This window comes from Gavia stellata, chromosome 26 (assembly GCF_030936135.1).
Source record: "Gavia stellata isolate bGavSte3 chromosome 26, bGavSte3.hap2, whole genome shotgun sequence".
Classification (NCBI taxonomy): Eukaryota; Metazoa; Chordata; class Aves; order Gaviiformes; family Gaviidae; genus Gavia; species Gavia stellata.
This window is the reverse complement of record NC_082619.1, coordinates 5,290,907-5,304,665: the sequence shown is the minus strand read 5'-3', so window position 1 is coordinate 5,304,665 and position 13,759 is coordinate 5,290,907. Positions and strand designations below refer to the sequence as shown.

General features: G+C 54.6%; 1 protein-coding gene across 1 annotated transcript in view; it reads right to left on the bottom strand.

The window, feature by feature from the left end:
* OPCML (opioid binding protein/cell adhesion molecule like) overlaps window positions 1-2,260 on the bottom strand; it is a 301,119-nt gene extending 298,859 nt beyond the window's left edge. The window contains exon 1 of the mRNA XM_059829644.1: window positions 2,185-2,260. Coding sequence (XP_059685627.1) covers window positions 2,185-2,245 — 61 coding nt within the window. The 5' untranslated portion in view covers window positions 2,246-2,260. The remainder of the gene's footprint in view (window positions 1-2,184) is intronic.
* Between the last annotated feature and the right edge of the window lie 11,499 nt (window positions 2,261-13,759).

Below are 13,759 nucleotides of genomic sequence, written 5' to 3'. Positions count from 1 at the left end.
CAGCCTCTGCAAGCCATGCAAAAATAAAAAGGAGAGGAGACATTCGGATCCGGCGCTTTGAGGCAGAAAGTGGTCGGTGTGGAGGCAGGAAGGCAAAGCACCAAGCAGCCAGCCCAGCGCACTGGAATATTTCCCTTCTTCTAATGCAGGCAGCAGGTTTCGGCTTGATGGATTAACAGCTGAGCCCAGCTGGGCAAAGTCCTGGGCTGGTTTGGCTCAGGGGACATTCAGAGCCAAAGCAGATATTGCTGCTTAATAGAAATAAGAAGGGAAAGCTACAACCAACCGCGTCAGCGTGGATCACAAAACCTCTCCCATGTTGCTGGGGGCTTAAATGCACAGGCCTTTTCCTTTCCTGGCACACGCGGATGTCAGAGCTAGCCCAGGCCTTGGCCCAAACAGCCACGTCCCGAGGAAACTGCAGCAGGGCACCAGCAAACCGCAAATGCCCCGTGCCAGGTCTCTGCCAGCTCCTACAGCTTAAGGACACCTTGATGACAGCCCATCAAGTGTCACACGTCCTCCCATTTGACCCGCACGGCTGCTTTGCATTCATTTCCTTGCAATTTCCACCCAGAGGAACCTTGTCTAGCAAGAGGGTGAAAGACCCAACGCTCTGCTCAGCACAGCCTTGGTGAGGCAAGCTGCCCCCATGCCAGGCACACCTGCCTTATCTTGCTCAAGATAGTATTTTCAATAAAAAACCCCCTTGCATTCAGCAAAGTCAGGCAGCTCACACAGCCACATCACCCTTCTCGTGCTCACGTGCTAAAATATAGGTGCACCATTTTGGTTTAAGGCATTGCTGAAGAGCTGGAGGCACTGCAATCAGAGCTCCTCCGCGGGTGCTCCTCACCCCATCAACGCACGCCCCGGGGAATGGCGCTGGCCCCCCAGGGCTAATGCACATCACCTCCCCCTGCGATCCCATGGAGCATCTGTGGTACCCGACCCCGCTCCAGGGGCTCCGGTACCTGCTGACCGCTCGGGCTGCAGCGTGGCACCGCTCTGCCACGGGACCCTGGGATGGGGATGGTCCCACGGCACAAGCCTCTGCAAGCAAGTTTTAGCCTGAGTCCCCTCGTATTCATCACAGCTGTGGCAAGAGCTGTTTTCCAGCTGTGACACAGCTAACCTCTCCCCTGCCAGCCTCATCCTCTTCCCACACACGCCAGCCCTGAACGGCAAAGCGCTGTAACTAAACCATGGAAAGCTGCTGAAATTATAGCCGTGCCTCTTCCCTGCCCTCCTGAGTCCAACACGATTCTCGCTGACAGTCATGAAAAACACATGTTGGGTTAAAACCGGATCCGAGCCTCGACACCCAGTCCCCATCTGCTTGCACAGGGACCGTAATCTTTTCAGCTGCTAAAAGTGCACATCATCGTCAAAAAAATGCCGGCGACTTCTTCCCCTGGGCGTGCTGTCCGCCCTCATCGCTCCCTCCCCGCGGATGCAGCGCAGGGCTGCGCTCACTGCCCCGCCACGACCCACCCACGGAGCCAGCGCTGGATCCAAACCCAGCACCTCCCCGCTCAATCCTTCCCTGGCAAGCCGTGGGGACGAGGCCAACCCACATTTTGGGAGCCACCTGCTCGCCTCGTGGAGGTTGCGGCACCTTCGCCGCAGCCCGACACGGTCCCCCCAGGTGCCCGGATCGAGGGGTTCCTTTTCACTTAGCAAAAGGGAGCGAGGGGCAGTGAACGAGTTTGCCTGGCAGCAATCAGGAAAGCAGGGATGAGGGGGAGCACGGGGAATAGCATGACAGCTCGGGAGAGAGGGAGGGCACAGCAGGTGCCCAACTTTGAAGGGGAAAAAGCTCCATGACCCCATCATTGACAGCCAGAGGTTGCCCAAGGGGACGGACTCTGCCCAGCCGGGGGGCTGCTGTGCAATCCCGGCCACCCCCGCCGCAGGTGCCAGTGCCGCTCGGGTGCCCGTGGCTCGGTGCCCACCCGGGGGGGCCAGTCCTGCCGCGGGGGACGGGCACTGTTGTTTGAACCCCGCTGGCTGGAAGCACTTGGCAGTCCCCTGCTGCAGAGCAACTCGCTGCCTGCCTGCATGTGTGCGTTCGTGCGCAATGTGCATGAAGTCTGGGTCCCCCACGCACGCACACCGCTCGGCTTTCCCAACCTGCCAGCCGATGCCATCCCATCCCCTAGAGAAAAAGCTTTTTTGCACTACCTGGGATGAAGAGCAGGGCAGTTGTAGCCGTGAAGACGATCCAGCAGGCAGGATGGTACATCTTGGAGCTGCAGTAGACTAGCGGCTGATTTGCTGCGTGCTGCTTGCTGCTGCCGCCGCTGCTTTCGTCTGCGTTGAATTCTGAGCAGGTTTAAATCCAATGTTTGCAGAGGGAGGGAGAGTGAGTTAGTGAGCTAGAGAGAGAGAGACGGGAGCAGGCAGTCAGTGTCTCTGATTTTTCCTTGCACACGCACGCACACACACACGCACACAACTAGCAGAAGGAGCACCAGGCTCAGTGCGTGCACCGGGGAAAGCAGACCTCCTACCAGGCACCCATTGGTTCGAGATGCTGACTGACACACGCACACTTGCTCTTCTGCGGGTCTCACTCTGCAACCAGGGAGTTAAATGCGGGCATCACCCCCCTGAGCATCCCTCCCAGCACCGGCTGGCAGCGGTACCCGGGATGGAGGGAGCAGCCCGGCCACAGGGACGGGCACCGTCCCACCGACTCCTCATGCACCAGCTGCCTCCAAAGGGGCTCAGAAATTTTTTGCCCCCAGGCTGGAGCTAGCTGGTGGGGCAGCCCCGGGCTTCAGCCCCTTGGCTCGCTCCAGCCCCTCCGCAGGCTCCACTCCCCTCCCCGGCAAGCCACCGGCAGCTCTGCCGACTGCCAAGAGAGGCAAACCGGCGAGCAATCCAAGCTTTTTAGCATGAGTGAGTGGGTGTTTTTCACACAAAACCTCTGAAACTGAGAAGCAATGTTCTCTGTGCATCCCAACCAGAGCCGTATTTTTTCCCTTCAGCGGGCTCACAGAGCCCCAAAAGGACGCCAAGCCCAGGGCACCTGCTCCTGCAGACCCCCTACCCAATGCCATCCCATTCCCACCAAGGCCAAGGAGTGTTTTCTCAGGCTCTCTAATGCAATCCTCTCCTTCCAGGCTGCCACAGTTTCCCCCCCCGATCCCTGCTTACCCCCAGACCCCCCCTTGGCACATTCCCGCACCCCTGCCAAGGCCCAAGCACCCCCAGCGCAGGGCATTGGACCCGGCTTTCCACCTCTGCCGGCTGCCCCTGCCACGTCCCCCCTCCCACAGCCACCCCCAGATCAAAGCATTTACCAGCTAGGGCTTGAGTTTGCTGCATTGCCAAATAAAAAGGTTGCAAAGATAAGTTTCCAAAAGAAACAGCACTTATTTTTGACATGTTCTAAACAAAAAAATGCTTCTTCTTTCACCTTCATTGCAGCTTTGTTAAAAATAAATTGTAAGCATTTTTGAATGCTTAAAGACAAATTAAAATGTTTAGTTTTGCTCAAAACAATCTCCTTCCCCACTAACTCAGGCTTAAAGGTCTCTTTTTGCGTTCCAGGCCAGCCCAAGTGTACTTTGGGCTTCCAGCTATCAACCCACCACAGCTTTTTGGCACCAGTGGTCACAAACTCCTCCAACCCCCCCATCTCCCATCCCAGGGTTTCATCCTGCTCCTCTCCTTAGGCTCTGTGCTCATCTACCTGGGCATCCCCTCACCACCCCTGGTCCCCCAGGACACATCAGTTCCCTGCACTCTTCTCCCTCGAGACTCCTTTTTGCATTAAACTCATCATCTCAGGGAGTTTCTGGAAAAGAGACGCTCCACATCAGGCGTGCACCATTCCTGGAAGGACGACGCATCCGCAAACACCCGGCTGCAAACATTAATTCCCCCAAGCTGCTACGGAGCCGGAGCCTTCCAGCTCCTCTCTGCCACCAAGCACCTCGCACCCAAACCCAGACAACAGAACCCCAATAATTTCCTCCCCCGCCGTCTTTCTTCCCCAGGTTTCTCCCACTCACTTGTTGCAGCTCGACGCAGAATCATCACAGACACGGCAACCGCAGCCCCCTCCCTGCACGCACCTCTTACCTTGCGTTATTTTCGTACAAAGCAGCACCAGGAGGAGCAGGAACGGCACTTTCAGTACGCAAAGCCGTATGCATCGTGCTCTCAAGGGGGTACCCTTACCCGGCGAGGGATGGGAGCCCAGCACACATTGCCGGGACAAACTTCCTCTGGCTTTTAGCCATTAATCTCTATTCGTTTTCTACTCTGCATGAATAAAACACAAGTTTTTCAAAGCTTTTAACTCAACCATATTCCCACATTATCTGCTGAAGGCATCCCATCTCCTGCATCTTTAGGACCGTGATGAAGGAAACGTGCCCATGGACCCATCTCTTTTAAAAAGAGTAAAGTTACGTTGTTCACAATAACCTTGACCTCTGAAAGAGCTAAATCATCACACAGAGTAAAAACCAAGCAGCCTAATGTCTCATCCAGCTTGAGACGAGGATGGTGATACTTCAGGCCTGAATTTCCCTCTAACTGACACCCAACCGGCCGATGTCAAGCAAATTTACCCTTTACTTCACAAGCGCTTTGGGAAACCGGCCGCAAGGAGGAATTTGGGATTTCCCAGGGCTGCAAGGCACGTGCCTGCATCCTACGCGGACATCCCAGGACAGGGTCATCTGTCCCCGGAGGGGACCACACTGCTTGGGGGCTCAGCTGAACCCTCCGGCTGTGGCTCGCTCTCCAAAACCCACACAGCGAGCTCTGAATCCGCCCAAAGCGAACGGAAATATTGTTATCCTCCAGGAACTAAAGGAAATGAACAAAGAAATCATTTCTAATCAACAGAAATGTTTGATGGACTCAGAACAAACATGTTGCTCTGCTTTCAAAACCGGAGTTGAAAAGCTGTATTTGGGCAAATTTCAAAACAACACATTCTTACTTTTTTTCCTCCCGCCACATTTCTCCCATATGCTTTTTTTTTTCCCACCTTGGCAATGATGAATACCCAAATCCAGCACATGCTTAGCCACTCTCCTTGCATCTACTTTGGCCAATTAGGCTGGCACCCGAATTGCCGAGCGCAGCTTGAGGATGACCTCGGACCAGAGCTTTAGTGCATCGATGCCTCTACCTTCCCATCTGCAAAATGGGAAGAGATGCGCTTTGGTCAGGCAAACAAATCATCGCTGCTCACTAGTTCTCCGGGACCGAACAGGGCACTGGCCTGTTTCATTTGTTTGATTTCCAAGACACAAAAGAAAAAAAAGATGTATAAATATGTATTTACCTGGTGGAGCTTTTCTGGGATATTTGGGGTTGTTTGTTTTTCGATATCAAGCAGAGAATCTAAAATGCATATTTAAATTTGACAGGCAGCACCCGATCTGTAAGGAGACATTCTGGTCCGCTGGGCACGCTTAAACATGATTTTTGTGCGTATTTTCAGGGTTTTTTTTTTCCCAAGCTGTCTCAATGCATATTCACATCTGGGACCAGCCTAGTCTCTGGGGTGAATAACACCGGAGTTTTCAATACAGCAGAGATTCTCTCGCCCTCTCCTTGCACGGCCGGGGAAGGGGTGCGGAGCACCCTGAAAGCAGGAGCGTGGGGTGTGAGGCCGCAGAGCCTGGCAGCTCAGCAGCCGTGGCAGAGGCCAGGTCTGCGGGGAAGGCGGAGGGACTGGGGCCTGGGTGGAGGGACTGGGGCCTGGGCGGAGGGACCGGGCCTGGGCGGAGGGACTGGGGCCCGGGTGGAGGGACTGGGCCTGGGCGGAGGGACCGGGCCTGGGCGGAGGGACTGGGGCCTGGGCGGAGGGACTGGGGCCCGGGCACCAAACCAGCCTCTACCCGGCTGCTCCCAGCCCTCCAACCTGAGCCAGGCCCCCGCAGGGAGCGAGCCCCACACGGCCCCACGCCCCAGAGCCCCGGCTCTCCGCAGAGCCCCAGGTCCCCCAGGCCACTGCCGCCGGCCTGCTCCCCTTCCCAGCCCCTGCACCCCCCCCTCCGCGGACCCCCCTTCACTTCCAGCCCCCCCCCGCAGGGCTGCGGCTTTGCAGAAGGCCCCCCAAGCGCTGCCTTACTGCTCTCCTGGGGGTGCGAGCTGCGGGGGGAGCGAGGCAGGAGCGCTGGGGGGGACGGGGTGCGGAAAGCCCCGGGGAAAGGGAGAGCGGCCCCGACCCGGCGCTGCCCCCCCCCCGCCCGCGCTGCCCGGCGCCTCCGCCCGCCCCCTTCCTGTCCCCTCCTGCCCCCCTCCTCTGCCTGCGTGTGTTTGTGTCTCTGCCTGCATGAAAGGCTACCCTTTTCTCCTTGACATCTTGTTAGAATGTGAATACAACATCTATTGATTTGCATTTCATGCAAGGGGGGGGGGGGGGGGGGGAAGTAGCTTGCTTTTTTTAAAAAAAAAAAAAAAAAAAAAAAAAGGCTCTCTGAACTCAGAGCCACTACAGCAATAAAGCAAAGACACAGGCCGAGCTGCCCGGCAGGACTCTGCCCCCCCAGCTTTGGCCGCTCAGCTCCGAACCGTTATTCAAGCACCAGCACCCCCGGCCCCGCACAGGCCATGGGGCACCGGGTCCCGCCTGGTCATCCCACAGGCCATAGGAACTGCTCCAACCGCCCCCCGGTACCGGTACGTCAGGCAAATGCATCACCCTCCACAAGCGCTGCTTCATCCCTACAGCCCTCGCCAAGGGCGAGCCCCGCGCGTCACCCCCGGCTGGGCGAGCGGCAGGCACCCAGCTCTGCGGAGAAGGCAGACCCAGAATCACAGAATCACTGAGGTTGGAAAAGACCTGTAAGATCATCAAGTCCAACCTAAAAAAAAAAACAAAAAAAAAAAAAAAACCCACCCAAAACACACACCAAAAAACCAACCCACCCAGCACCACACAGCACCATGCCCATCAAGCCACATCCCACAATGCCACATCCACACGCTCCTTGAATACCTCCAGGGAGGGTGACTCTACCACCTCTCTGGGCAGCCTCTTCCAATGTTTCACTACTCTCTCAGTAAAGAACTTTTTCCTAATATCCAGCCTGAACCTCCCCTGGCGCAACTTGAGGCCATTTCCTCTTGTCCTATCACTTGTCACTTGGGAGAAGAGACCAACACCCACCTCCCCACAACCCCCTTTCAGGCAGTTGTAGAGAGCGATAAGGTCTCCCCTCAGCCTCCTCTTCTCCAGACTGAACAACCCCAGCTCCCTCAGCCGCTCCTCATCAGACTTGTGCTCCAGACCCCTCACCAGCTCCGTCGCCCTTCTCTGGACACGCTCCAGCACCTCAATGTCCTTCTTGTAGTGAGGGGCCCAACACTGAACACAGCATTCGAGGTGCGGCCTCACCAGCGCCGAGTACAGAGGCACAATCACCTCCCTGCTCCTGCGGCCACACCATTTCTGATACAGAGCATCTAAGCTGGGCAAGGCGGCTAAATCAGCAGCGAAAGCAAAGGGAGAGGCAGGCCGGTGCTCAGGAGGAGCGGCAGCAAGCAGCACTGCTCGCCTCTCGAAGCTCCTGAGGTCTGCATTAACCCGCAAGCATGCTCCTTTCCCGCGGGTCCCCCGCCACGACGCTCCTTTGGCACAGGTCCCCAGCCGAGGTGACAGGGACACCAACGGTCCTGCTAGCCCTGCCTGGGGGAGAGCATCCCGCTCCTCAAAAGCAGGGCAAGCAAACCCAGCAAGCGGGGAGAGAGAAACCCCGTGCCACGGCACGGGAGAGGGGTCCCGGCGTGAAGGCGAGCAGCTCTTCCTCACCTGCCGCAGCGGGGTGCTGGGGGGATTAATTAGGGTTTGCAAAGCACTTTGAAGATAAAGGCGGCCACGGGAGAGCTTATAACCGGGAGGGAGATGGAGATGGGGACTGGGGAACCCAGTTACGGTGGGGGTTTCTTATCTGGCGTGCAAGCTGCAGCCCTGGCTGGGCGAATGCTGGGCGGGTTCAGATGAAAGGTAGAATGGGAACATTTCCGCAGCGTGAAAAGAAGAAAAATCAAGCGCGTGCTGCTTGGGAAAAATGAGCGAGAGAGAGATGAAAAGATGGGATCTAAGTCTCTAAAAGCTGGAGAGACCTGCTATTGATTCTGGCTTGGGAAGAAGGGGCCTGAACAAGAGCTGGTGTGTTGTTAAGTGCACTTATCTCCTCTTGTTAGATGGCAGAATGGGGCCAGATGGACAGGGTACTAATTCCCGTCAAGAATCATTTACCAGCCGCGTGCTGGATGAGGCACCTCCAAAGACACACTACGAGCAGCGGCGAGCGCGGCAGCACCGTGAGGCCGGGAACACCACAACGTCCCCAGACAACGTTTGCCAATGCTTGACCGTTGGCAATACCACAAAAAAAGCTATTTCTCACGTTTAAAGAGAATTTCTTGTGCTTCCATTTGTGCCCACTGCCTCTTGCCCTCTCTGGGCACTCCTGAGAAGAGCCTGGCCCCCGTGTACACATGCTCCCAGCCACCCCCCAAAACACCCAGCCTTCAGAGCACCCCATCTCCTGGGAGAAATCCTGGTGGGAAGGAGGATGGTGGGAAAAGCCGGTGATGGAGTTTGCTCCCCTCCTCAGCTGTCAAGAGGATGGGCCCGCTCCAGAGAGCGACGAAACACAAGATACCCTCACACAAATCCTTGATCATAGTAATTATCCATTGTTGTGGTGTACAAAACAGTATCTCCACGCAGACATCAAGCTCCTTCTGTACCACCCCCCCCTTCTCCACGCGCCCCACCGCTGCAGGCTCGCCCATCCCATCAGCTCTGAATGCACGCTCGCCAGCACCGGGGCAAGATTCCCTTCTGCCATCGACGGGTCGAGAAAGGAGACTTTTGTTTGCCTAGCTTTGATCAAAATGACTGAACGTCAGGGAAAGAGCGGGGGGAAAGAAAAGAAAACAGGGCAGAAATGATGCATCCTGATCCATAAGCAGGAGACGGTTCAAGGATAAATCAGGCATCGCTTACTGGCTGTGTGCTTCTGGGGGTTGGGTTTTCTCTTTCTCTTGGTTTCTTTTTTTTTTTTTTTTTAAAGAATGAGAGAGAAAGAAAACATTTTTTTTAAGCTTTGCTCCCTTTCATTTCTCTCCGAGTTCAGTGGCTTTCCTCGTCAAGCCTCTGTAGCTCAGGTAAGAACAGAGGGCTCCAGATTAAAGAGAAACACGGCAGCAAGCAGAAAGCCGTCGAGATAACAGAGAGGACAAAGTCGGGAAAGACAAAGGAGGCAAGTCTGCTTTCTGCAAGATTCCCACTTTTGGCTTTTATGTGGGTTACTCCAGAAACGGGGACCAAGCTGCACATTTCAGACTCTGATCCCAACTCTCTCAGCTTGGACGTGGGGATACAGGACAACGGACTGCATCAGGAGCCGCGTCTCAGCAGCAGGGCTCAGCGTGTCCAGGGCTTCTCACAGACATTTAATATACCCTGGGTTTTTATAGATATCTAGGTGGGTGGACAGACAGACAGCATGCTAGACTGACAGCTCTAAATACCTCTCTGCACGAGCGTGGGTAGCAACCAAGCGTGGTGCCTCCTGCCAGAGCATCTCACGTGACGGCGAAAAACCCAGCCCTGCAGCTCGCCCCAGTCCTCGCCGCTCCTGTACCAAGGCACCCAGCGAGACGCGGTTTGGGGAGAAGGACTTAGTTTCCTCACTCCCGATCCCAACCTTAGTGATTCTGTGAAGGGCCCACCAGCTGCTTTCCACAGCATCACCCACCACGGCAAGGCTGCTGCAGCCAACACGGGATGCAGAGCTCCCGCTCCTCGCTAGGCTGTGAGGTGTCCAACCCCAACACTTCTCCTTGGGACCAAAACCAACCTGCAAGTCGGGAGGGGATTTGCCCAGAGCCATGCCCCCCATTGCAGAGCCAGGCACCCCGCAGACCGGGGGCTCAGCAGGGTCCACGTCTCCTTTGCAAATGACTCCGGCAATGACATACTCCCGGGGTCCCATCAGGCTCTGCTAGGAAACCTTCCCTGCTGTCTTGTTTATAGATCTATTCTTAGCTCAACTTTGACTCATTGCAGAAACAGCAAGGAGCCTTTCATCCCGTGACCCTGAAGCACCTTAAAGAGTACGAGCGGAGCCTCGCGGAGAGGAAATATTGTCCTCTCTGTTAGACAGAGGGGTCAACCAATGTATGAGGCCAGGAAGACAGGCAGCAGGCCAGCAAGCAGAGCAGGGAACAACAAATACGCAGGAGAGAGGCTTTAGATGTGCACAAGGCGAGAGGCAACCCACGGACAGCACGGGCAAGAGAAGAGCACGAGGTGCATTGGGAATTGGCCAAATCGGGGGGGCTCAAAGGGCTGAAAGCAGCGTCACAAAGTCCAGCCAGAGACCCACCACTTGTGCTGCAGCCCACGGGTTGAGGGAGGTGGTCCTTCTCCTCAACCAGGAACCTCCTCTGGGAGCATTCTGGTGGTCTGTCTGCTCCAGCACCCATGAACCCATTGCCCTCTGCGTAAGGCACTGGGAGGTGGGAAATATGTGATTAAGACCCCATTTTCAACCAGGAGCAGCAGAGGGGAGGCTGGGTGCTCCCTAACCCTGTGCAAGTAGCCCCATCCTTGGGATGCTCCCAGGGGAAGGGACCTGGAAGTTGCGAAGAAGCCACCAAACCACCATGTTATCACTCTGCTCCTGGATAAAAACCATGTTGTTTACCTTTTTTTGGGTTTTTTTAGTAAAAAAAAAAAAAAAATCACACTGCAATGGTGATTGCCCAGCTGCAGGGGCAGCCCCGCCCCAGGAACATGAGGAGGACCACCTCCATTAAAGACGGGAGATGCTCATCACCGCATCGCACCCCTAACTCGGGGAGGGAGAGCAGGTGCCGGGAGAGGGGGCACCGCGCCCTCGCGCAGCACAGAAAGTATTTTCCATATGCTGCCTGATCAGTTATACATTTCTTAAAATGCTATTGCACAGATATTTCAGAGGCATCATGTAGTACCATCTGTTATGTTATATATTGCACCGAGCCCGGCCAATTTTGAGATACTGTAATTTTATCTCCTCCATTTCATATGCGGCACAGGCATTTTGCAAGGCGAGTTGACGGGGAATGGGAATTTGCAGAGAGATGGAGCGAAAGTAAATCTAAAGGCAAGGCCCAAAAATGAGCGGCAATGGCAGCTCCCACCCATCCCAGGCACCAGAGAGGAGTTTTGGGGCTGCACCTGGACATTTTGGGTCACCCACCTCGCAGCAATGCCTGCATTGCCCAGGGCAGAACATGCCTCTCTCCGTCTCTCCCGCTGCCTCCCCGCCTCCGACAGCAACGCCGCGGGGTGGAGAGACGCCTCCGGCATCTTGCAGATGTCCTTTTCCCTGCCTCCCCCAGCTTTTCCAGGCGGCACCACGGTCCCCCCATTCCCCGTTGCACCAATGAGCCGTGCCATGGCACGTCTCGCCACCCAAACCCAACGTCCTCTCAGCAAGGGATGCTGCAGGAGGGCAGCTCCATGCTGGGGTTATCCTCTCTGTTATCAGCTTTTTCCAGGGAGCAGCGGCAGCAAGAGGAGCTGCCGGTGGAGCCAATTATTCTGCACCTCGACCCCGTTCGAGAGCGCATCAGCAAAAACCATCTCTGCCTTGCGGGGCGAGCAGCGACGGGCCCTGACGAGCGTCATTAAGGTGAAACTCTCCGCCCGAGTTACCCGCATGGATAACTCCGTGCTGTAAGAGCAGGGCAACGACTGAAGGCCAAAAAAACCACCCCTGAGGATATTGCAAAAAATGAACTGCAGGAGGTGGGCAGAGCAGAGGTGGGGAAGCCCTGTCCTCTAAGATAAAAAGTTACAAACTTTTGATTTTTAAAGCGAGTGGTACCAACTCATCAGTCAGACACCAATACCACTTTTATCAACTCTTTCACAAGTGCCAGCGAAGTTTGGTGCCGCTTCACTCAATTTGTTCTGATTTCATTAGGAAAAGAGACATTAAAAAAGCAGAAACCTTGAGATTTCCTGTGTTTTGCTGGCTCCCTCCTCTGGCACTTGGAAATATTTTTATTTCGTAATGGGCTTGGCCATGAAGTAAATGGAAATACGTCCGGCGTCCTCCTTGGACCTGCTCTTCAAGACAAGCAAGTCTTGCTCTGACTCATCATATGCTGTCAGAGAATCTGTTTTTTTAAGCTTCTTTTCCACCCGTGCTACAACAATTAAAAGGAAAGGGAGAATTCACCAGCAACATTACCCTTGCTACTGTCTAATATTAAAAAAGTAGTCAAGTAGACTCTAAGAAAAGCGATGGCAAGCAGAATTAGCAGCACCTGAGCACATCCACGGCGCATTGCTTACAACCGCCAAAGAGGAAGATGCAAGAACCCTATAGCCAACCCCTCCGGTATTTCCTACCCACAAAGAGTTTCTCCCTGACCATCATTAATAAGACATCACCTTACGTCTGCAAGCCCCAGGGCTTATTTTTCCTGAAGGCAGAGGCACCTGCCCGGGGCCATGGCACGCGCAGGAGGCTGCGGTGCTGCTTCCCATCCCTCCTGCGCAGCCCGCAGCCATGCAGCGAACAGAGGAGTTTGCAAGCAGGGTTAGATTTTGTGACTTTTTGGGGTTTTAAATAAAGATATGACCATCTCCTATGGAGATCTGGCAACGTCTTCACAAAGGTTTTGGTGCGAGGCGTAGATTTCTGCTTTCAGTTGCATTTTTTTTTTTTTTTCTTAGTTCATTAATAAGCGTTAATAGCTCAGGTTTGTGTGTATTTAATAGTCTTCCCAGCACTCCAGGTTTTTGTTTGAAAGGGACACTTCAAGGGCTTTTTAAACATTATTTCGTTATTGTTCACGAAACACTTCTGATGGAAAACAGCATTTCCATTCAGTTTTAAAACTTGTAAACAACCTTTCCCCTTTATAAAGAAATAAAGTATGTTTATCCATCTACCAAATACTAGCAAGCAGAGAGCTACAGGGAGCCTGTTAACTCCGGGAGCTCGGAGTGGTAGGTGTTCAAAAATAATAAATAGTAATGCTTGCTTCTCCATCTTTCCTCTAAAGTTTCAAGGACTCTTGACGCCACCACCCAACTCAAGGATGCAAAAACAGCCAGCCAGCCTCAAAACAGCCGTGCTGTCAAGCTTGCCATTTTTCTTTGCAGTCAAAGAAGCCAAGAGACTTGGGACCTGGGTCACTTCACTCCCGGCTTTCCTGCTTACACCCGCCGATCAAGCTGCTTGGGTCAACCGGCACCAGCTGGCAAGACTGGGAGGGACCCTATTTCCATGCATTTCCATGCAACGCCAGGGGAAAGGTCCATGCTTTGCAAAAGGGAGCTGGCAAATTTGAGCCGCGGTTGGGGCGCTCCTATGAAAGCAGGTTCTTTATTAAAGCACAAGCTTAGCTGAAGGAGATGTATCCCTCTTGCGTGCGTATGCAGCACACTGCGCCCAAATAACCCAATCAAGAGCTCTCTGCTGTGGGGCACGTTATCTACGCAGATCCCATACTAACAGCAGAAGCAAGCTCTGGTCCCCGAAGGAATTGGGGGTCTCAGAGCAAGCACGTTATCTTCTGACCATGGTCCTCTCCTTTCCCCAGAGGAAAATCTGAGCAAGCCCTCCGGAGTGGGGGTGGATAGGGAAAAGGAGAAGTTCAAAGCAAGAGGAGGGAAGCTGTGACAGCACGGGGAGGAAAGCTGCCATTCCAAGGCACTGCAAAATCACTAGACCCCCTCAAGTGCTGCTCCCTCCTTCCCCAGGGACAC